This window comes from Dendrobium catenatum, unplaced genomic scaffold (assembly GCF_001605985.2).
Source record: "Dendrobium catenatum unplaced genomic scaffold, ASM160598v2 fragScaff_scaffold_178, whole genome shotgun sequence".
NCBI lineage: Eukaryota > Viridiplantae > Streptophyta > Magnoliopsida > Asparagales > Orchidaceae > Dendrobium > Dendrobium catenatum.
In genome coordinates, this window is record NW_021318640.1 from 794,003 (window position 1) to 818,889 (window position 24,887).

The 24,887-nt window shown below is 37.0% G+C and overlaps 2 protein-coding genes across 3 annotated transcripts; both read left to right on the plus strand.

The window, feature by feature from the left end:
• Positions 1-1,857: 1,857 nt before the first annotated feature.
• Positions 1,858-2,515, plus strand: LOC110112177 (glutathione S-transferase F12-like). Its single transcript, XM_028692871.1, has 2 exons — positions 1,858-1,885; positions 2,043-2,515. The coding sequence occupies exons 1-2, from the start codon at positions 1,858-1,860 to the stop codon at positions 2,513-2,515; spliced, it is 501 nt and encodes a 166-aa protein (XP_028548704.1).
• A 5,036-nt stretch (positions 2,516-7,551) lies between these two features.
• LOC110112203 (thiol-disulfide oxidoreductase LTO1) lies at positions 7,552-23,437 on the plus strand. Of its 2 annotated transcripts, none has more exons than XM_020844345.2 (7): positions 7,552-7,771; positions 7,845-8,097; positions 8,863-9,119; positions 9,197-9,309; positions 15,001-15,148; positions 22,138-22,275; positions 23,012-23,437. In XM_020844345.2, the coding sequence occupies exons 1-7, from the start codon at positions 7,685-7,687 to the stop codon at positions 23,111-23,113; spliced, it is 1,098 nt and encodes a 365-aa protein (XP_020700004.2). In that variant the 5' UTR covers positions 7,552-7,684; the 3' UTR covers positions 23,114-23,437. The 2 variants fall into 2 exon arrangements, with proteins under 2 accessions (XP_020700004.2, XP_020700005.2); XM_020844346.2 differs by having other exon boundaries at positions 7,848-8,097.
• The last annotated feature ends 1,450 nt before the right edge of the window (positions 23,438-24,887 follow it).

A 24,887-nucleotide genomic window follows, 5' to 3' on the forward strand; every position in this document is an offset into this window, starting at 1 on the left:
GTTCTAGCGACCGGGCAGTTCCCTGGTTGCCTTAAGGCCGTCCAAGGGAAGCATATAGGAGCTTCATCATCGTCCAGGTGATCAAAATGATAACGGGTGGAGTCAGATTTGAAGTCTCCTAGAAGTTCAATCAGGCAGCTACCGAAGCAGCAACAACAAACAACATCAATTATCTCGCGACCAAAACAGATGAGCCCCATAATTCATATGATGATGTAATCAATTTCAGAGCAAATGAAGCCCAGGACCCACCTACAGCAGATGAAACTATACAGCTAAATTTCTCAACAGGTCTCCATCACACCATTTGGAGACCTTGCAAAGAATAGCTTTCTTGATCTTAATCAAGATAGTGGTAGTGCTAGAAGCAGCTAAAGCAAATTTTCTCTCATTTCTTTCTCTCCAAACATGGTAAACTGTGCAACAAATAGTAATGAAATAAAGCCTTTTGGTTTGGGGAGAGAAGTTTTGGTTTTCATTTACCCAATCAAAAATTTGCATCAAGTTGGGTCTAAGAAGAATATTGGCTGATTCCGGGATGAGATCAGTAATGATGAAGTGGCTGTAATTACAGTCAAAAAACAGGTGGTTAGTGCTCTCTATGTGATTAAAGCATAAAGAGCAAGTCAGATCCACCACAATGTTTCTACGTTGAAGTTCCATAGCCGTTTTAAGGCCCCCAACCAAAGAAAGCCAGGCGTAAATAGAGTATCTCAGCGAGTGTTTTGAATGCCAAATGTATTCCTCCCAGTTGCAGTCCGGGAAAGAATTGTAGAAGTCAGTGATAAAACCTTTAAAATTTGCTTTAGCTTTATTTGCCAAAGATAGGCATTCAGAGTTATTATCCAGAATACTAACACTGAGAATAGCATTAGATACCATAGTAGGTAAATTAATTGGAATGTTCCAGCAGCCATCAGAAGAAATGAAATTGCTCACATTAAGGTCCTCATAGTTAGCATATTCCGGATTTAAATCCACCAGGCTAATAGAATTACACCAGCTATCCCAGATAAAAGAAAAGGGGGAGTTGGGAGTAACTTTGAATTTCCATATTTCTTTGGAAGTAACAGCTGTGCTACAAATGGATTTCCAAAATTTAGAGGCTTTGGAGTGGGGAGGTTTCCAAGGGGAGGAATAGTATCTGAACAACCAAGACGCCAAAGGAGAGGTTTTGGATTTGAACATTACGTTTGTGATATATGTATGAATTTGTCTTAATTGACCTAAATGTGCTAAAAATATATAGAAAATTACATTGATAATTAAGAATATTGAACAATTCTGTTAGAAACGTTGATTTACTGCATTAAAATTGTATTATATTTGAATAATTGGCAATTGCATACTTATTATGTATTTACATGTGTACTTCTTAAATTTTTTTTAATTAATGATATAACATTCTAATATATTATATATAAATATATAATTTTAAATAAATTAATAATATTATTATTTTGATATCATACAAAGATTAAAATAGTATATAAATAAATATTAGATGCATAAATGCATAGTAATTTAATGATATATGTCAAAATAGGGGTGTCAATTTCGGATCACGGGTCGGATTCGGGTCTAACCCAAAACTGACACGGCACTATTTAGGTCAACCCGAATATTACCCGTTTTTAAAAACGGGTCGGTTTTCCGGACACGAACCCGACCCGCTTCGGGTCCAGGTCAAACCGACACGACCCGAATGACCCGTTCCCAACAAAAAAAATTACTAATTTTTGGGTCAAATGGGTCAATCTCGAGTTGTCGGGTCAAAATCGGATTGTCGGGTCAAAACGGGTCACTTTCAGGTCAAAGGGTTAACCTGAACCCGACCGATTTTTGAAACAGGTCGAAATGTTGAACCTGAACCCGACCGTTTCGGGTTCTGGTTGACCCTAACCCAAAATTTTTGGGTCGGATTCGAGTCGGATTTTTGGGTCGTGTCAAATATTGACACCCCTAGTCAAAATTCTCTCTTTCTCTAATTTTGTCCATATATTCACCTGTATATAAATTTTTAATTACGCGCAACCGAGCAGAATCACGGGCAATCTGCCGCCACATTGTCGACAAGTTCAAAAACCAGGGGAACAAAGACCTCATGGGAGAAGGCGTCCTCGAAAGAGCCCTAATCGAGCAGTGGCTTGAAACAGAGTCTCACAAGTTCGATCCGCCGAGCTCCGAACTAGTCTTCTTCCTCGCCGTCGCCCCGAGTTTGCCGGAACCCGAGCTCCCTCCGACTTCGGCGATCGAAGAGAGCAAGAAGAAGCTGGAGAAAGTACTCGAAGTCTACGACCATAGACTCGCCGACAATCAGTTCTTGACCGGGAGCAAGTTCACTCTCGCCGACCTCTTCCACCTTCCTAATACTGAGCAGCTTATGAGGATTGACGAGACGCGGAATCTGTTCGAACGGCATGGCAATGTTAGCCGTTGGTGGAAGGACGTTTCGAAGCGGGAGTCGTGGGAAAAGGTTATTCAGATTGCGAAGCAACCGCCGCCTATGGCTTGAGAATGAGATTTTATATTTTATGTAACAGGTTCTTTGGTGGTTTTATATTTTATGTATTTGTGCTCCGGTGATTATGAGCGAAATAAAGAGAGAAAGTTTGATTTTTTTTTTCTTCTTAAGAATTTTCTTTTGCTGGCTGCTTTGTTGTATGTGATTGGATAAGAACGCTTTCTACTAAGGGAATGTGGCATGTTTTCAACTATATTGTTTGTTTAACAACTGCTTCGTTTAGTTAACATTTTTATATATTTTATTGAGTTTATTAGGCCATCTCCAACCGAAAAATATATTATCCACTTTAAAATGCAGTAAAACTTCTAAACGCCGTAATACATCTCCAATCGAATTGCATTTCTTTCTTCTTTCGCGCTCTTCCTGCGAAGGTATCCATCTCTCTGCTCTTTCGGACATTTTTCTCCTCTTTCGGGATCTTCTTTGGCGAATTCCACAACTCAATTTTTTGGCGTGCCTGTATTGACGACGTACTGTTCACCTACTGAATTTTGGCATGAGATTTGGAGTTCGAATGCATCGAATGACGGACGGCATACGGTGGTATGCAGTTCAATTGGAGATGATTTAAGTGCGTGAAATATGCTTAAAATTATGTTTTATATTATTAAATAAAGCTTAGTTGGTAAAAAATAATAGATAGGTGTGGGCGTTTAGTTGGTTATGAACTTATGATACTGAATTTTATTATTAAAATTTTTTTGTTTATATTCCCTCTATATTAAATTTATGTTTAGTATTTATTACTTCTAGAATAAATAAATAAGATATTTAAATCGTATAAAATGAAGCCAATTTAATATAATTAAAATAAAAAAATTAAAATCGAATGAACCAGAAAATTCGATTAATTTTGTTGTTTGATTTCGTTGAACGTTTTGGTTTCTAGTAGGAGAAGGTTGGGAATCAAATCAAAGCATTCTTAGAAAGCACCCATTAATAAGTTGTATCTCTCACGATTTATAACGAGCATAGATCGAATATGATTGATAAAAGAGTTTTGCATGTTTTTAAAATTCTCAATAATAAATTGCTCAATTTTATGACTTCTTTGACTCCGATGATATAATTATGATTGCTTCCACAACATTTCTAACGTGCATAAAAACTCGCCCATGACGGCTGGGCTTTTATGCAATTCACATTATATATCCTAGTGGTTAGAACATTGGACGCTTCAACTCTAATCATTACATAGCTCATCTTAATTTATTGATTGATAGTTTTGATTAACAATCAAGAGGTCTTAGGTTTAAATTTTTATATATTGCATGTATGAATTTTCCTTAATTGACATAAATGTTCCCAAAAAAATTTTGTTGTTAAGAGCTTGTTTTGGCTAGCTTTGTGACTATTTTGTTTTTCATAGCATAATCATAATTTTGTTTTATTAAACTTTTATTTGGGACAATTTGTTTATTGATTTTTAAAATAGTTTTCTAGTATTAAAAATTTTAATTCAAAAATTTTTGTAAAAAAAAACTGATTTAAAAGACTATATATATATATATATATATATATATATAATTAAATATCTCTCATACTTATTTTCTTATCAAAAATGTCAAAAACTTCTTCCGAACTAATTACTCATCATATATTCATGAATTGATATTTGACATTGAAGTTCATCTAGAATAAATTTGATTCGAATAAGAGTCAAAAAGTTTCTAACAACATTCAAACAATATTTATAAATGTTTGAATAATGATATAAGGCCCTAAATATGATTTGAACAAGCAATATCACAGCATACAATAATTTTTATGCAACATAGTGCAATATTAACATGTATAATATTTCAAACCATAAGGTTTCGTTTGGGGCGGCTTTCTTAGTGCTTCTTAAAGTAATTTTTTAATACAAAATTTATCTATTTTTACTAGAAACCTATTTTAAACAGTATGAAAGCTGTTCCAAATGAAGCCTGAGCATGATAAGAAAGCACAACCATAACAATTTATAAGTGCAACACCAAATCAATAATAAATCAAGCTATGAGATTGATATAGTTAGTGATATCAGAAAATGTATGATGTAACACATTATAAGTGTGACATATCAAATTGTAATCATGACAATTATGACACAATATATTGTAAATTTGATGTAATATAGTGCAATCACAATATATATTATAAACTTGATATATCATTGTGTAATTACAATAATTGCAAAACATAAGTAAATGTACATGATTTATACAACTCAATGAATAAATAAAAATTATTAAATATGCACTATTTGGTATGGTTTTAAATGAATGATATTGTGTATATGTTATGTACCTAAAGATCAACACTGTGGTAAAATAAAATTTAATATAGCCACAAAATTCATTTGCTCCTCTCTCGCTTTTCGGGGGGGGGGGGGGGCTAGGGCTTCGTCCTAGCCGCCTTTTTCGGCCTCTCCGTGCTCGATCCTTCTCTTCGACTCTCAAGGAAGTTCTTATTCTTCTCCTTTTGTTTTTCCTTTTTCTGGTGTTATGATGCCTTCTCATTTTTGTGATCCCGATTTTTTTGGTTGGATCATTGTCTTTGTCTTTTAAGGATGCTCTATTCGGATCCCCACCTTCTTCCGCGTCTTTTTCCTGAATTGAGAGTCTCTTCGCATAGAGGCTTACCTTCTCTGTGGATTTCCGAAGAGAAAATCCAGTCTTTGGCAGCCCCTTTTGAATATGATCTGGTCGGTAAATTCCTTGGGCGTAGACCTTCCCTTGATGCTATTAGGAGTTTCTTTTTTAAGCTTAAGTTAAATGGTGAAGTCTTGGTTACTGTTTTGAATTAGCAGAATGTTTTGATTAAGCTATTCAATGACTTGGATTATTGTAGGGCTTTTGCTCATAGATCGTATTTCATGAGTAGTTGTTATATGAAACTGGTTAAATGGACTCCTCTCTTGGACATTGAGATCGAATCTCCTGTTATACCTATCTGGATCTCCTTTCCTAACCTCTGGCCTCACTTGTTTGCCCGCGTATTTTGCATGTTTTAAGATTAATTTTTGGCAAACCATTAAAAATCGATAATGCTACTAACACTGGTTCTCGTCCATCAGTTGCGTGAGTTTTGATTGAATTGGATGTGTCCAAATAGTATCAGGACAAAATTTGGGTTGGTTTGGATAGTAATTGCTATGTGCAATATGTGATTTTTGAAGATTTTTCGGAATAATGTTCTCATTGTCTTGCTTTGGGTCATTCTAAGGCGGGGTGTATGATTCTTCATCCTAATCTTGACTCTGCTATTGTGTCGAATCCTTCTATTTCGTTGGGTGTTGTTGATCGTGTGGTTAACCATTCCAATTCTGTGGTTCCGGCTGTGTGTTTTGAAACTCCTGTGATTGATGTACCTGTGTTATCTAATGCCCCAGCTTTTGTTTCTTCTGATTTGGTTTCTCCTGCTAAAGTTGTGGATGATGTGGACTGTGAGGAGGTTAGTCTTATTAATTTAGTGAATCCTGGTGTGGGTTTGGAGGGAGTGGCCCATGTTGCTTTGGAGGGTGCTCAGCTACCGGTGAATGGAGTTGTGATTGCTGTGGACATTGCTGTTCCTATTGATTCTGGTGCCGATGAATCCTCGGTGAAGGTTTGTAAGGGTGTTGTGGCTGGGGTATTACATTCTATTTCGATCCCTCTGGCTTGTACTAGTGTTGGGTCATTTGGGTTGTGCCTTAAATTCTGGTCCCGTGTTATCGGAGGTGGGTGCTGTGTCTGCACCGTGTCTCTTGTCTAGTAAATCAATGCCTTATGCGGTTGGGGATTACGCGGATGGGCCTGTTCCTGCCCCTATTTTTTTTAGGTGGGGTTTGCACGGATAAACCTTCAGGTGTGGTGAGTGAGGGTTATGCTACTGTAGTTGTTCCTACCTCCTCTTTTTCGGTCGCTAAGTGTACCCTCTGTCTCCTCTCCTGTTATATGCATGCTAGTATTGTCCCTAACTCCTTTATTAATGTGCTAGTTAATCTTATTGACCCTTACACTTTAGTGTATAATGTGGGAGATAATTATGGGGTGGATGTAAGGGTATATCTCGATTGGCTTCACTGCTCATCCGATTCCGATTCCTTTTCAGAATCTTTTGGGGGTGATGATCCTTGGCATGATTTTACCTTGCAGCGTGACAAACCGATTGTTTCTATCGCCTCTCGTGAGAGGACTCGTTGCCTTGTTTCCTTCATGTTTCACTTGTTGGTCGCCTTCTCTGTTCGTCTTATGGGGTTGATCTTTTAGGCTGGGCATGTAGGCCCTTTGTTTATTTTTTTGCTGGAAGTTACACTGGGCTGGCTCATTGGTATCTGATTAATTTTACTGTTGGCGGTTGGTTTTTGCCGGACAATGATGTGGTTGGGGCTCGCTTCTCAGTCGGCTTGGCTCGTGGCAACCTTTGGTGGTGGTCTCTTACTTGGATGGTTTGGCTACTTTGCATTTCTATTCACCAAATTGGATGGTCTGCACTTGGCTTCGGGGAAGCTGGAAGCCTCGGCCATTTGAACCCTTAGGCTTGAATCTTCATTGTACTTTCTTTTGTTTTCCTGTCTTTTTGCTCATTTGCTTTGTGCACTCTTTTTGGATTTTAATAAATATTTTTAGTTAAAAAATATTAATATAACCAATTCCTGTATAATGATATATGATCATATATAACTTTAATAAAGATATTTCTTTGAAGTCAAATAAATGATGTATTATATTACATACACTCTATAACTTTCATTATAAATAAAACATATAATACTAGTTAGATTATGTGTCAAAGTAACAATTAAATTTTGAGAGATTTACATACATATCATTCTATATCATCCTATTTATATATCTAATGCTTAAAACTTTAATATTACATACATACTTTTTATATTATTTTAGTATGTCAACCATTTTTTATTCTTTGGCTTATATATTTCATTCATATCATTTATATTTAATATGAAAGTGAATTATGAGTGATATGTAATATGCATGTAATATTAAAATTTTAAGTATTTGATATATAAATAGCATTAAGTAAAGTGTTATTTATGTAAATCCCCAGTCTGCTTCTTCGCAGCGCCAAAAACCAGCCCAACCATAGCAGTTCTAAAGCGATAGCTGTTCGCCAGCGAACCTCCAGTTTCAACGCTAGCAGTCGGCGGCGGAAGGTAAGTTCCTTGGCAGGATGAGCATCTCCTCCGCTCTAGCCATCTCTCGCCTACCTTCTCTTCCACCCATTCGCTGTTCTCTTGCGGTCCCACTTCGCTTCAAGGTAACCCTATTATCCTCCACTGCAGTTCACTGCATCTCAGATGCCTTAACTTCTCATTCATCTGCGGCTGCAGCAGAGGTCATCGGTGGTTTCCTTAAGGTGCTGGTGCGGCCCTTCTCCAAAGATGGATTCCGATTCTGGGGCCTCGGACAAGGCTTTTTTCCTCGGTTTGTCTACATCCAGTTGGTGTACAGGGCTTGGAGCTGTAGGGTTTATGGAGACGGCGTACCTTACCTATATTAAGCTTTTTAACTCCGATGCTTTCTGCGCTGTTGCTGGAGGTGGCTGCAACGATGTCCTCAACAGCGATTATTCAAACGTATTCGGTAACCTTGCCCTTTTATGCTCTTTCTGGAAAATTCGTTGCCTGTCTTCTTGTATTTCAGTAAGTTTTTCTTTGTACGGATACTTTCAAAGAAGCTGTAATTTGAGCCTGATACAGTGCATTCCTGCAGTTTTTAACCATAGCACTTTTAAATCGAAGATCAATTTGTCATATGCATCTAAACTAATTTCAATCTGCCTTTCTACTTACACCTACGGTTCATTAATCGTGCTCTTTCTAGAATATTGCTACTTTCGTTCCTAGTTTTCTATTCCAACAAAAATTTTGAAGATATTCATGTCATTAGAGTAATTGCTGTTGTCGACTAGGTGACTAAGAGTTCTTTTTGCACATATAGGAAGGTTAAACAATGAAGAAGTGCAGCGGGCCTAGTACAATGACCAATCCTATTGTTACATATGCATATTATGGGATGCTTTGACGTGAGTTTTTGGTTGGAATAACTTATATGAAATGTTGAGTCATTTCACAATTCACTGAATTATTGAAGTAAAGCTGTTTGTTTGGAGTTTAATGATCCTTTCATTTAAAAAAAATGTGATTCAATTATGGGGGTTTTAAACTTTTGTTTTTGTTTAATGCAATTTGCATTACCATCCACCCTGTACCATAAAGAATTAACTTCACTTAACTGGTTTAGCTTCTCTTCTTTGTCAGTACACTCAGCTTTTTTGCTTTCAGAATAATATACCAAAGGTGACATGCTTGATAGAGGTTCACAAATGCCTTTTTTTTTTTTTTCCAGGTGTTCCACTTCCACTTATAGGCATGGTTTCGTATGGCTTAGTTACATTGCTTTCTCTACAACAATCAAGGAGCAATTTACTGTATGGATTTGGTGAAATTGATGTTCGTTTTCTTTTATTGGCGATAACTACTTCAATGGCAACAGCAAGCACTTATTTCTTGTACCTTCTCGGCACTAAATTATCAGGGACAGTGTGTTCATACTGTCTAATTTCAGTTTTCCTATCCTTTAGCCTTTTATTTATTACTTTGAAGGTATGCATTGGGATCCTAATCTTATAAAAATCATTCCTTTGTTTAATAATTTGTTTTCAACTTGATCTATATAACAGGATTATGCTTTTGAAGAGATCCAAAAGGTGGTTGGTGTGCAGTTTGCCATTGTTGCTATTATTCTTGCTACATTAAGTAATTCATATACTATGACAATGCCTAAATATTTCGGGTGAGCTATTTGACACAAACATTCTCCTTGAAAAAAAAAAAAACATGTTATGTTTCTAACGTTTGGATTGATATCTTATTGCCTAGCCTGCCCAATTTTTTGAATATTGAGGTTGCATTGGAAAGATTACTCAAGTCAAATATGATTTATTTGTTTCATTTTTGAATGATTCATACTTGCTATTAAAAAATCATTAATATATTTGGTTCATTTTTGAATGATTCATACTAGGTATTAAAAAGATAATTAATACCACCATCATCTCTAGTAGAAAGTTCTTGCTGCACAATATATAAAAATCGATTATTTGAAGACATTTTTGACCTTTCACTTGACATTTAATTATATTTCAATTCAAAGTTAGTAATCCTTTAATCATTTTAGTTCAATCCAAGGTTATATATTAAAAAAGTGGCTTCAGAGCTGTGGTGAGTGTTGTTTGGGTGGCTGTAGTTCAGAGGGAGAGAGTGATTGAGTGCTTGATAGGAATAGTGGGGTTGCATCAAATTTTGAGTCATAAGGAGGATACTTTTTTTGATAGAGGTAGGGTAAGTGATTGTGCTGGTTTATGCCAATGATGGAGCAACTATGGGGTTCCTCACTTTACAAGAAGTATACATATATTTTTCAGTAGCTTGGCAAATCTATAATGTTCTCTTGAGGAATCTGGCAAGGTGGCACAAAGTGGTGGTTTTGAACTCTTGATTGTGAGAGGAGAGGTCTAAAGATATCATATAAGAGTTCTTAACACACTTCTGTAGCTGTTGGTCACTGGCTAGGATCTTTTTACATCATTGAGATTAAGTAAATTGAGTTTGAAAGGTATGACGTCATTGCAAAGGTGATTTTGGAGCATGTTAGAGTGAACTCTTCTATAGAAATGAAGACACCAATGCTGCTGGCAAACTTGGAGATATCAAGTTAGTCCAACGTTATGGATTGAGGTTTGGAAATTTAACACAAGTTCATTGCATTCTATGGCTGATTTGAAAGAATGGGGAAATCTGAGTCAGCGTTATGACAGGATGAGTGAACCAGTTCAATGAAATGCAAATCCACTTAGCAAATTGAGATATTCACTTAAGAAGACAATTTGAAGATGATAATGCCTTAATTTATGTTTATAACGTCTACTTCCAGGTGGTTCTTAAGCTTTCTCACTACGAACATAAACTTTTCAGTATGAATCAGGGAATTTGGTTGATCCTTGTTGCTTCAACTTCTGACGAAGCACTTTATGAAGAATAAAAAGAGGAAATGGTCACAAAAAACTTTAAAAGGTGCTAGAGGAGGCCATGCAATGGTCACAAAGAGCTTTAAAAGGCTGGAGGAGGCCATGCAGTGGTTCGTCAACAACCATTTGATTGTCATCGGTAAAGAGCCATCATGTTATTGGTTGTGTCGAGCATGTGTCCAAAATCGACAAGCCATATGCAAAGGGGAGTTTGAATGCATGTGGTTTGCGTCTATATGTCTACAATTGAGCGACTTGCGATAGAGCTTTGGCCTACAAAAAAAATAGCCTGCAGAAACATTTGTAAAGTCAAGGTGGTCAGCCCGAAAGCCAACCTAGTTACAACAATTGGTGAGCTAAACAAACACAACTAGTTTTGATGTAGATGAAGGATTAGGCACTACTCTAGATCTGGGTTCCAGTCCATTACACGTGGTAAGGGGATATTGAGTTGGTTTTGGATTAGTGGTTGGTGCATTGGAATGCAATGTTGGGATGTTTGTTTTTCCCATCCTAAGGTTTGCCATCATATGATACTAACACAAGTTTGTTTTCCTTCAATAACAGTAGGAAGTGAGCTAAGCTAGCACAATTAGCCTTGATGTAGATGAAGGAGTAGGCACCCGTCTAGATCTATGGTCCAATCGCTATTGAGCTGGTACAAGATTAGTGGATAATGAGCTGGAATGCAATGTTAAGATGTGTGCCTTTCCCATTCAAAGTTTTCCCACCATTTGCTACTAGCACAAGTTTGCCTTCTTCAAATGCACTCTAAAACCTGTGTGTAATGTCACATTATCGTTGAGCGGTGATGTTGATAATGCTGAAAAGTCGGCCTACTTAAATGGAGTTGCTTGATTGTAAGGCATGAGTCTTCATTGATGATAAGCAATAGAAATGGAGACCACTCCATTGACACCGCTATCTTCCATGTAGGTATCCAACTGAAACTTGGATTTTTTAAAAAAGATATAAGAGTGATGTCGCCACATTAGTGAGGCGTATAAGCTTGATTTTGTCTTTATAGAGTATCATCATCACATTAGTTAGGAGGACACTATTCATATTGTCTTAAAAGAGCAAAGTCTTTCGACCTAAAGATGACCTTGTTATCGGGGAGGTTGTTGGGTTGCAAGTGGGAGGTGGTGCCATCACCTCTTCAGGGGGTAGAACAAAGTTTACCCCTAGGAGGTGAGTGGGAGGAAGGGGAAAGAGGAGGAATGAAAGGGGTAAGGAAGGCAAAGCCATGAAGTAGGGGATTGAGGGCAAGTGAGGATGAGGACCTCGGTAGGTAGCCATAGGTTGAAGAGAAATTTCCCTATAGCCTAGCAAAGGAAGAAGTTGAACTGCACTGGAGGCGGAAGAAATTGTTGAGAGATTAGCCAGGTTAAGCCAGCTTAATCATTGTTTTGAGATAGATGGAAATATTCTAGAATTAGTCTAATATTTAATTGATTGTAACTACTTTGGGAATTAGAAGCATGTTACATGAAGGTACTAATCCTAGGAACTATTCTAGTGAGTAAGATAAATAAAAGGTGCCTTACTTGGTCAAATCAAGATAGATTTTCATTTTATTATTTTTTCCTTTGGAAACTGTCTGAAGTGCTAAACATTTAGAAGAACTAATGGAAGATCGGATTATATCTTCTCAAATCCATAGTCTAATGTCTTATGGAGTGTTACTATGATTCCAACACCTCCTCAACGTCATGTAATGAAGTTTGTTATATATTGACTTCAATAATTGCTATACAGTTCTTCTAATACCTTATTTATGTTCCTTCACGTGATCACATTTTAGTATTATGTGGTTCATTTGTTCTTTTTAGAGTAATTTACAACTACCATGCACAACATTTATCGCTATACTTTTTCTTTTCATTTTGGAGAAAATATGATGCAGGACATGCATGAAATTTTCATTTAGATAAGGAATTTTACACGCTCGATGATTAAGAGCAAGTTAACTAAAGCTTAATGTTGATTTAGACAATGAAATAAAACACAAGAGCGATAACAAAAACTTAGGCCAAGTCACTTGCAAAAAGTAAAAACCACATAACAATCAATTATTCTTGACTTTGCAAACGAAATGAGTTTCAACAAGAAATCCCTAATCTAACAATAAGAGTAGTGCTATGAAAGATCTCTTACACAACTCCTACTAAATACTAGGCTTTAGCGGGAAGAATTAACACAACTTTCCATGAGTCAATTAGAACTATAATTGAGAGCGACTAAAAGATAAAAGAGTAGGAGGAAAGTCACCCAAATAAACAAGACATTCAAAGCTCCGGCGTGGTGTTTATGTGCTTGAGCGGAGGTAGAAAGCAACCTTGATTATTGTCGATGTCGTTGGATAGCAATCTGAACTTTAAAGCCAATGAAACAGCAATAGGAGATTGCTACGATTTCTGGACAGCAACTTTGACACTTGGTAAATTCTGGACAGCAAGTAGCCAACCTGGAACAGCGATTCTGGATAGTTCCGGGCAGCAACGGTAGCTCCCAGAGGGGTTGGACAGCAGCGAACTGCTGCTGGAGTCTTTGAACAGCAGATAGGTGGTCTTGGACAGCAGCTTTCTAGGTTTTGGAAGGGTGGACAACCACTATTAGCATCCATAAATTTCTGGACAGCAAGTAAAGATGTGTAAACAACAGCACATTAAGATTGGGACAGCAGTGAGAAGCCTTCCTGGTGGTGGTACGGTAAAGGAAGTCTTGCTGGAGTGAAGGGCAGCAAGCTATGGACAGCAGTTTACTGTGTATAAACTTCAAGACAGCAAGTAGAATATGTCCAGAATGCAGAAATCTATTCTGGACAGCAAGATATTCTTGCTGGAATAGGGGGGACAGCAAGCAGAAAATCAGGGAAAACTGAGGGCCACATGGTAGAGAGCTGGGAGGGGCGGCTGGGGCTGAGAGAAGGTTGGAGATGGCTGGTTTTGAGAGTCTAGGGAGTTAAATATGGATTGATTGAATTGGGAAATTTAAAATTCCCTTTCCAAACTTAGGATGTTAAATACGAAAAGAGGATTAGAGGCAAGTATCTAATTAATTGATTGAATTAAATAGATAGAGGGGGCCGGCCATGCATGGGGGGAAATTGATCGGGGATTTAAAATTCTTTCCAAACATAGGATATTAAATCAGGGAAGAGAATTAAAGGGAATCTCCAATTAAATTCAGATTTGAAGAGATTTGGAAAGTGTACAAATTAGATTATTCTTATTTTAGGAAAGGATTCAAATTCAAATTTATTTGAATTTGAAATTTGAAATCATTCCAAATTTAAGAAGATCAAAATTGGTAAGTCTTCAATTATTTCTTTATAGGAGATTTGGAAAGAAAGGAAGGAGGGGCAAGTAGGGCCGGCGGGTGAGGGCTTGGGTGTTGGGTGGCCGGTGGGGTTGTGGTTTTGGCCGAGAAAGGAAGAGGGGTTATTGCCGGCGGTTTAGAGGGGATTTGGTTGGGTTGAATGGCTTGGTGGTGGGGGAAGTTGGCCGGTGGGGCACGATCGTAATCGTAGATCTCTGATGTCCTCCTCAAAACATCAACAAGAGTTTTTGGTAATGAAAACTTCTAGCCATTTTTTTGAGCTTGTATAATCTTGATGTTGTTTTGAAAGAGTAGCATCACTGCATTGGTTGGTTGATGCGCTTGATGTTGTCTCAAAAGAGTGAAGCCTTTTGACTTGAAGATGATCTTGTCATTGTGGAAGTTGGTGGGTTGCAAGAGGACGAGGACCTCGGCAGGTAGCCATTGGTTGAATAGAAATTCCCTGATGGGGCCTAACAGCTGAAGAAGTTGGACAACACTGGAGGTGGTAGGACACCAATCGTTGAGACACTAGGGAGGTTAAGCTAGCTTAACCACTGTTTGGAGATAGAAATAAATATTCTAGAAGTCTAACATTTGTTTGATTGTAACTGCTTTGGTAATTAGAAGCATTACGTGAAGGTACAGATTCTATGAAGTAGCTTTGAATTCTAGAAAGTAGGATGAATAAAAGGTGCCTTACTCGGTTAACATAGGATAGATTTTCATTTTATTCTTCTTTCCTTTGGAAACTTTTTGACTAACATTGAAGAACTAATGGAAGATCAGAGTGTATCTTCTCAAATCCATAGTCTAATGGAGTTACTATGATTCTAACCACCTCAAACTTCATGTATTCAAATTTGTTATGTATTGAACTTCTATAATTGCTATACATTTACTTAAATACCTTTATGTTACTTCACCTGATCACATTTTAGTATGGTGTGCTTTATTTTTTCTTTTTATATTAAGTTACAACTACCATGCATGCAATTTATCACTATACCTATTTTTTTCCTTTTGGAGAAATCATTTGCAACAGTGTGCTGAGTAATGAAAAACTTCTAGCCATCTTGTTTAGATTACATAAGTTTCCAAATGTTTATTTTTCTTTTGCTTTTGAGGCTACACAGGTCAAGTGACATTATCCTTGAACCATATGAAACAGAGATTATTGAACAATCAACCCCTTGGACAATAGCTTTGGCAAAACACTTGCATTCTATAGGTGCTAAGATGTATGGGGCCTTCTGGTGTTCTCATTGCCAGGAACAGAAACAGGTATTGTTTATGTAATTTCTTATATATGTCTACCGTCAGATGTATAGCTCAGTGGTATTTCCCTTTACCTCTAAATGGGAGGTTTGGGTTCAAAATATGCACCAAAAGATATTTTTCTTATATATTTGTTATCCCAGCTACGTTTTTATGGTAAGAGACTGCAGTATTTACTCTTTATTTTTGCATAGCGTGTTTTTCTTAAAAGGTCTGATGATGGATTCCATCTCTATTATGACATAATGTTTATATTTTACCATGTGTGATAAGTCTGGCCGGCTTAGTCCTTTGGACAAGCCTTAGCTATGCAGAGCAGTGCTTTTAGTGCTATTTATTAGTAAACTTTTTTATTTTGTCAGCATTCTCCAATGGGATCATAGCTTCCTTAGTCCGGAAGAATCTCACTTTAAGATGTTAACAATAGCTTGCCCGATTAGATGATTAAAAAGTTTAGTAAGGAATGGCTTGTCCTTAGTGAAAATTAGTATTACAACAACTACAACAACAAGCCTTTATCCCACTACATGGGGTCGGCTACATGAATCCTTTTTTTTTCCATTGCATCCTGTTAAGAGTCAAATTCTCATTTAGATCTAATAAAGAAATGTCATTTCTAATATTTTCTAACCAAGTCTTTTTAGGTCTACCTCTACCTTTATTAACATAGGTTAAATCTAATACATCTATTCTCCTAACCGGGTCATCGAAAGGCCTCCGTTTTATGTGACTAAACCATCTAAGGCGACTCTCTCTAATAATCTTATCTGCCACTAGTGCTACTCCAACCTTTTCACGTATATGCTCATTTCATATCCTGTCTCTAAGAGTAAAGCCACTCATCCACCTGATCATCCTCATCTTTGCAACACTTAGCTTAATATTATGCTTCTCTTTTAATGGGCAACATTCTACGCAATAAAGGATTGCAGGTCTAACCACCATCTTATAGAATTTACCCTCAACTTTGAGTGGTACTTTTCTATCACACAACAAGCTCGATGCATTCCTCCATTTGATCCATCCAACTTGAATTCTACTAATAATATCCCATCGATTTCACCATCACTCTGAATAATAAACCTAATATATCTAAAATATGTACTCTTATTGATGACTTGATTGCTTAAAGTCACAAACCTCCACTAAATCTATTATTACTAAAATTACATTCCATGTATTCAGTTTTAGATATACTCAAATGAAAACTTTTAGACTCTAAAGTTGACCTCCATAATTCAAGTTTACCTTGAACTTTCTCTTTAGTCTTATCAACAAGAAGAATATTGTCAGCAAAAAACATACACCAGGGAACATCCTCTTGCAAATTACTAGTAAAAACATCCATGACTAAAGCAAAAAGATATGAGCTTAAGGCTGATCCTTGATGTAATCCAATTGTCAAACCACCTTGTGTTTGAACATAAGTAACAACTCCAATATACATATCCCTAATGACTTGAATATAAGCATTATTAATCCATTTTTTTTAGAACTCTCCATAGCACTTCTCTTAGAACTTTATCATATGTTTTATATAAATCAATAAATATCATATAAAGATCTTCCTTTTTCTCTCTATACTTCCCCATCAAACCTCTCAATAAATGTATGGCTTCTATAGTAGACCTACTTGGCATAAATCTGTTAGACCGGTCCTTAGTGGACCGGTCCAATTACAACCGGTCCCTTTAGTTCTACTCTAGGAGGGGAGGCGACAAAGGGAGAGGGAGAGGAGTGGGGTCACCAATGCTTCAAATTCAAATTCCTTGGAGGGAAAGGAGGGGGTGGCAAGGACTCCTTAGTCATTTTGCTTGATTAATTAATTGTATGTTTTAAGTAGGATGAGAGAATTGGGGTTAGGGTTATGTTTTGATTATTATATTCTCTTGGAGTTCTCTTGGGTGTCTTGGGCTCTAGATTCATCATCTAGAGATTGGGAGAGAACGATCCTCCTCTCGAATTGAGGATCAATTGTATCTTTGTTTGTTCTTGCTTTTGGTTTGATTTCTATAATACAATCTATTGTTTTTGGATTGTTTTCATTGGAGATCTTGAGGTTTTCTCGCTGTTTTTATCAAATCTTGCAAGGGGTTACTTAAAATACTCTAGTATTTCCTATCAAAATCCAGATTGATTTTGAGAAAATTAGTATCATGTTGTAACCTATGCTCCATAACTCTCTTCCATAGTTTTTAAGTATGACACATCAACTTAATTCCTCTATAATTTGCACAATGTTGTGCATCACCTTTATTCTTAAAGATAGGAATCAACACACCTTAATTGAGAGGGAATTATTTAGGGCAAGAGATCTGATTTAAATTCAAATATTAGAGAATTATTTAGGGAAAGGGGACTGACTTGGGAGGGAATTAGGAGAGCTTATTTAAGGCTGACAGTAGGGTGATTTCAATATTATGTTTTGAGTTTGCTGAAATTATAATTTTTTAGGTTGTGAGGGCTCTAGCCGCCGGCTATGAATTTGGGAGAGCAGGATCTTTCTCTCCAATTGAAGATCCAATTATATATAACGTTTTCCTTTCATACATCTTTTAATAAAGAGTTCTTGTGTGTTCTTAAATTTCTTGTGTTGTTCTCTAGTTTTGTTGAAATTGCATTCACTTCCTATCAAATTTCTGTCAAAGCTGTTGGGCTATGACTTTGAGATCTAGTATAGGCCAGTGTTAGAGAACAAGGTGACTGATGCCTTGTCCAGATGCATGGGGGAGCTCCATGAGTCAGCCATGTCGATACCACTGATGCTAGATTGGGGGGCTATTAAAGAGGAGAGTGTGCATGATGTGGAGCTGGGAAAGATTAGAGCAGATATACTGAGGGATGAGAATAGTCACCCTGGCTATTTCCTATAGAGGGATAGACTATTGTACCAGGGGAGGTTTGTGTTGCCTCGGACCTTGGTCCATATTCCACACTTGCTGCAGGAGTTCCATGAGAGCGTTGTTGTGGGTAATTCTGGTGTGCATAAGATATACAGGAGATTGACACTAGAATTGTATTGGAAGGGGATACATAATGATGTGTAAGAGATGGTGGCTAGATGTGAGGTATGCCAACGGGATCAGTACATGACCATGGCTCATGGGAGTTACTTCAACCCCTAGCTGTACCCGACAGGGTGTAGGAGGAGGTCACCATGGACTTTATAGATAAGTTAGTATGCTCATTTCATTCCTCGATATGAGTGATTTATAATGATTCTGGTGGTAGTTGACAGATTGAGCAAGTATGCTCATTTCATTCCACTACGACATCCATACAGCGTAGTGATAGTGACAACGACATTCATCAGTAAGGTGGTCAAATTGTATGGGATATTGGAGTCTATAGTGTCCGTTCGAGATAAGATGTTCTTCAGTCATTTTTTAAGTGAGTTGTTTAGGCTGCAGGGGACATTACTGGAGAGGAATACTGCTTACCACCCTTAGACAAATGGGCAGACGAAGGTGGTTAGCAGGAGCTTAGAGACTTACCTGTGATGTTTCACTTCAGAGACATCTCCGTTGTGGGCCGAGTGACTATCATGGGCAGAGCACTGATATAACACTTCGTATCATTCGGCTTCGCAGATAACTCCTTTTAAAGTGTTGCACGGAAGAGATCCACCCCACCTGGTGCATTTTGGGTTGAGTAGCACACCAATTTCTTCAGTGGAATATACTTGGAGGAGAGGGATAGGATTTTGGAGGAATTAAAAATACATTTGTTGAGGGCTCAACAGATCATAAAGAAGCAGGCAGATGGGCATAGGAAGGACATCCAGTTTGAGATGGGGGATAGGATATATTTGAAGCTTTGTCCTTATAGACTAAGGACAACAGCTAAAAGGAGGATCGAGAAGTTGGCCTCGAGGTACTTTGGTTCTTATGAGATACTAGAGAGGGTTGGGGAAGTGGCTTATCGATTGAGTTTTACCAACGACGGTTACCATACACCCAATGTTCCTTGTGTCCTAGCTAAGGGGAGCTATTGGGGATCATTCAACCAGTTCAGATTACCGACGACACTCAATGAAAATTGGGAGGTGGTGTTGGAACCACTGGAGCTGAAAACGGGTACGACAGGGAGGAGGGATCAAGGAAGTGATGATCAAATGGAAAAACTTACCCGACTATGATGCCACTTGAGAGCCGTACGAAAGGGTGAAGCATCAGTTCCCGCCTTTCACCTTGAGGACAAGGCGAGTCTTTGGGAGGAGGGTATTGTTAGACTGATCCACGATTTAATGCACTAAGATGAGGGGCGGGAAGAGTTGAATTTGGAATTAGGAGGGCTATGTTGGTATTTCACATGTAATTCTATGCTTTAAGTAGGAGTTTTCCCCAGGGTTAGGGTTTTCTCTTGTTTGGCTGAAATTAGATTGTTCTAGGTATTGATTGGGCTCTAGATAGCGGTTTGAGATTGGGAGAGTTGGATCTTCCTCTCGAATTGAAAATCCACTGTATCTTGTTCGTTTTCTTCCATATTTCATCAATTATAAAGATTTTCTCCTAGTTTCCCACATTGTTCTTCTCAATCACTGTTTTGCTTTTGCTGAAATTCAAATTCAGCCAAACTTTTCTTGGTTTTTCTACAACTGCTTCCTTTCACTCTCCCCATCCCTAAATATGCTTCAGCTGTGTGCTTTGCTGATATCATTTTTGCGCCACTGAGGCTTCGTTTGGGACTGCTGCAGTTGTCGGCAAAGCAGGTTATGAAGTTGTTGTCCAGAAAGCTACTTTATAATGTTGTTGTACAAAAATCAATAAATTTTGTTTGGGTAGTATAACTGCTGAGCTGCTGCTGTATTACAATAAATTACCTTGATACCCTTCTATATATTAGCATGAAATTTTTTTATTAAATATAAATGTTTTTAAATTTATATGATAACAAACTAATAATTCTAAATTCAAATCAAATATTTATTTTAATTTTTTTAAGTTTATATATAAAAATATTATAATTTTTTTACTTAAATTTTTCTACCATATTTCAAAATAATTTGTTCAGATTTTAGATTCTCAATTATTACTTTATAATGAACCATATATAATAAATGTTGCAACTTCAGCTTAAAAAGTGGTTAAACAATTAATAAAATGGATATAATCATACAGTCGCAAGGGAGTCGGGTTGCAGCTCGTGGAGCAAATGGAGTGGTTCCGTTCAAGTGGCGCCGAATATGCATACATGGCGACCGACAAAGACAACGAAGCCTCTCTCCGCCTCTTCACTAGCTGCTGCGGCTACACCAAGTTCCGCACGCCAAGTTTACTCGTACAACCGGTCTTTGCCGGACACCGCCTCCCCCTCCGCAGAGCCGTCACACTCGTCCGCCTCTCCCCTGCAAACGCCGAAATCCTCTACCGCCGTTGCTTCTCAAAAGTCGAATTCTTCCCCCGCGACATCGACGCCGTCCTTCGCAACCCTCTTTCCTCGGAACCTTCCTCGCCCTCCCCACCGGCTCCGGCTGGACAAACATCCACAGATTCCTCGCTGACCCACCGGAGTCCTGTTTTCACAGAGAAGACAATCACTGTACTATACTGCTTGCCGCGGCACCAGAAGCCCTTAGGCCTTCCAGATTCCCTGTTGGAAGCCCCAAAAGGGGCTGAAGGCAGAGGAGATCCAGACGACGTAGCCACCGTTGGAGGGGAAGAGGGTGGAGAGCTCAGCAGTGATTAGAGCCCAGACTGATCCGCTGACGACGAGGGAGAAGCAGTCTCGCACAAATGGGGGCATTTACAGCATTTTTTTCTCTTCAAAACCACGGGAAGCAGCGGACCGCGGGAGGCACCGAAAGGTCGCTGAAGTAGCCACAGGCCGCAAAAATTTTTCTAACTTCCTTCTGCCGCGACGCCCCAAATAAGCATTTAACAATTTTTTATAAAGTAGCGTAGCCATGAAGCCGTCCCAAATGAAGCCTGAATCTGTTGTTGGTTGCTGCTGCTGCCACAAAAAACAGTGAAAGAGTCGCTATTCAGCAAATGGAAGCTCGAATCTAAGAAGAAAGTTTGCATTATACAGCAAGCAGAAAGGGAAAACAGCAAATGAAACTCATCTAAAGTGGATATACTCAATCTTGAGATATCTAACTTACTCCTAGCTCATTTGGAAGTCTAGAAAAAATACACAATTCTCATTTTCCTTTCACGGTCTCTTAATTGTTTACTTTGGTCACACGTTCATGTATTTAGTACCGGATCAAATTGATAGTGTAAGTGAAAAATATGACTTGAAATATGTATTGTAAGTAAAACTCACCCAAGGGCAATCATGATTTGCACTTTAGTGAGGCTACTACACATTTAAATAGATGCTATACCATAGATTGTGATTTTGTTTGTTGACATGATGGTGCGTGATTGATGTCTGTAGCGTTCCCTAACCGGCTTTTTCCAGTTTTCAAAAGCTGTTTTATTATTTTCTCAGTTCAAAATAAACCACCACTTGACTAATTTAGGCTTCGTTTGGGACGACTCTTTCTTAAAGCGGCTTTTTAATATAAAAAATTTAATTTTTGTGCTAGAAAGCTGCTTTATGAAGTAGTAAGAAAACCTTCCCAAACGAAGCCTTACATTTTTTTTTAATTAGAGATTGAATTCAAGAGGGTAATAAACAATTCTAAAGGACATGTTCATTCATTAACTGCCTATGATCAAATTACTTCAAGATCATTTTTCTTCATCAATTTGGTATAAGTATAATTATAATTTATTTCTGTGTCATCTTCTCTCTGTGAAACTGTTGTAATTATTTATTTGTTTATGCCAGACGAGAATTATCTGAATATTAGCATCCCTGAAAATTTTGAGCCTTGAAAAGCGCGCCAATTTTTTTATTTGTTTCTAGCTTTTTGGTTATAGCAAATCATGCTTCACGAAGGGTAAAAATTAAATTACCCAAAGTGTTCCATGATGTGCTAAGCCTTGTCAAAAAGAGTTTTTCAATATTGTCAAAATTAATTCTTACAATCAAATCTTTTGATTTAGATGTTTGGACGTGAAGCTGCAAAAATTCTAGATTATGTTGAGTGCTTCCCTGACGGGGTTGGAAAAGGAAGGAAAATGACTACGGAATGCACACTTGCTGGACTGGAAGGCTTCCCTACGTGGATTATAAAAGGGAAGGTAATAACTAAGTCTATTTCAATGAGAAAAGTTCGGTAGGAATTAAGATATTGTGTTCAAAATTTAGTTATAATAAATTTTATAATTATTTAATTTATTTTGAAATTAATGCAACACATAATTACAACAACAACATCAAGCCTTTGTATCACTATGTGGGGTCGACTACATGAATCATTTTTCTCCATTGTGTTATGCTAAAAGTCAAATTCTCATTTAAATCTAATAAAGAAAGATCATTTCTAATATTTTCTAACCAAGTCTTTTTAGGTCTACCTCTATCTTTCTTAGCATAAGTCAAATCTAGTACCTCTACTCTCCTAACCTGGTCATCGGAAGGCAACACATAATTAATCAATAAATTTTTTTTTTATTGCACTAATCTCAAACCAAATTTATTGAAGCATAAAATTCATCTCGATTAAACTTTAATTAGAATATTCTAATTTAAATTTTTATATTGTTGCTATTTAAACATTTATTGGCCTTGACTAGTCTCTATTAGCTTTTAAGAATGCCAACCTGAAGAAAGAGTATGGCTTTGTTTGGGACTACTTTTTTACTGCTTTTTAGAGCAGTAGAAAGCTGCTCTAAGAAGCAGTAAGAAAGTCGTTATAAACGAATCCTATACCTTGGAAATACTAACCTTGTTTGAAAGAGTGTTTCCTACCCATCTCATTAGTCATTATCATAAGTTTGCTTCATTCAACCATCACAAGAACGTTTCTTATATCAGGTTTTAAGTGGGGAGCAGAATCTACAAGCTCTAGCAGATGCATCTGGGTTTGCGAGTCAGGATTCTTCTTATGCGTTGGCCTCAAAGCAAGATCAGTCATGACTCTCTTTTCCCACCATATTTTAAAAGCTCTACAAACTTGCTTCCAGTTTCTGTAAAATTGGTGCTCAGCTTTGTAATTGTATATAAAGCTGATGACGAGGAAGAATAATGGAAGATCAAATTAGGGTGATAGCTTACGAGCACTAAAGAGGTGTTTCTTATGTGTAGATTTTCCCATGGAATTTTGCCAATACTTTTGTAGCAAATTATATTTTCCAACACTTAATGTTATATCTTCCATTAGTAGCAATTTATAGCAGTTACCCCCTTTTATGTAGTTCTTAAAGCGTTAAGGAGCTCTAACTCGAACATTATTTTTTTTTTTTCTGCATCTTTGTGAATTTGACATAATTTCATTTATTGTGTTGGTTAGTTTTTTAAGAAATGCGCTAAGTAGGTTACCCCAAACAAAGGATTTGATGTCTCGATGGCTTAGGGCATCTCCAACCGTAAATCTCATTTTTCACTTCAAAATGCTGTGAAACTAAAAAATGTCATGATTCATCTCCAATCGAACGTCATTTTATCCCGTAATGATCGTTCACGCGATTCTTCGGCAAGTTCAGTAGAGATCAAAAAATGACGAAGATGAACAGTGCAACGCCAATATTGGCGTCATACTGTTCATCCGCGATAAAATGACGTAAGAATTGCCGCTCGGTTGGAGCGACGGAAGAACGGCAAACAGTTCCTCTTAGGAGGTGGCATGGCATGATAGAGGTGTCAGCTGATCAGGAGCCAAGGAACATCACCTTTAAGCAAAGGCTACAAACGATGCCAATGGTGAAATGCTAGTAGCTTGAATGGTGACATTAGGGTGTGTAATTACTAAGCTAAGACAATATTTATATATTAAAGTCGCCGTGATTTTGAGCTGATGGGTTTGATCATCATCGATGCCTGGCACAGGAGACGATTACTTTGACAGTCCGGCAGAAAATACGTGACTATCATTCTACCTAAACGTTATTCAAACTGTCAATGTAGAGTCACCATGTCTAGTTTACTGTGAGAAAATATTATGTGCGGAGATCGGTTGCTACGTTTTTGTAAATATTCAATAAAAGACAGTAAATATGTCTTTATAATTATATTTTTGTTTTTCTTTTTGTTGAGTATTTATAAAAAGGGCAGCTAATTGAAGACCTTTTGTTGCGCTTTTTGTAAATATTCAGTAAAAGAGTATCAAAAGTATAATTATGAATATATATTTGTTGTCTTTTTATTGAGTATTTATAAAAGCGTAAAAAAGTGTAGCTAAAAGACAACAAATTAAAACGTTTCTTATTGTCCGGTTTTCGCACATAATAATTTCTCCTTTATTAGTCAATATTAATGTCGATATTATTGACTAGCGCTATACAGATTTGCGAGATAATATATTTGATTTTATGACATCAAGTTACTTCATTATCTCCTAAGCTTAACATGTAGAAGGCTCATGCATATTCTTGATTTAGCATGAAAAGCAAGTCTTTAAATTGTATTTGAAATTTAATATATATTTTAAAAATTAATTACTTGTTAGTTATAATTTAAATTAATTGTTGAATAAATAAATAGATATTTAACTTTAATTTAAATAATTTTTAATTATTAAATATACTATTAATTATCTAGTTAATTATTTACATATTCTATTCAAATTAATTAAATTGGTAATTCATTAGTTAATCATTCAATTATTATTTAATATTTAATTTCTCACTTTGTTTTAGTAAATTTCTTACTATTTAATTAATTTTGCAATTATTTATTATTTCACCCCTTATTC

Bases quoted from the DNA above. Each gene is read 5' to 3' on its own strand.
- LOC110112203 (XM_020844345.2), top strand. From the start codon at position 7,685: ATGAGCATCTCCTCCGCTCTAGCCATCTCTCGCCTACCTTCTCTTCCA. The intron at 7,772-7,844 runs GTAACCCTATTA...CTGCGGCTGCAG, and splicing joins CGGTCCCACTTCGCTTCAAG to CAGAGGTCATCGGTGGTTTC. The intron at 8,098-8,862 runs GTAACCTTGCCC...TTTTTTTTCCAG, and splicing joins CGATTATTCAAACGTATTCG to GTGTTCCACTTCCACTTATA.
- LOC110112177 (XM_028692871.1), top strand. From the start codon at position 1,858: ATGTTGAACCTGAACCCGACCGTTTCGG. The intron at 1,886-2,042 runs GTTCTGGTTGAC...GCAACCGAGCAG, and splicing joins CCTGAACCCGACCGTTTCGG to AATCACGGGCAATCTGCCGC.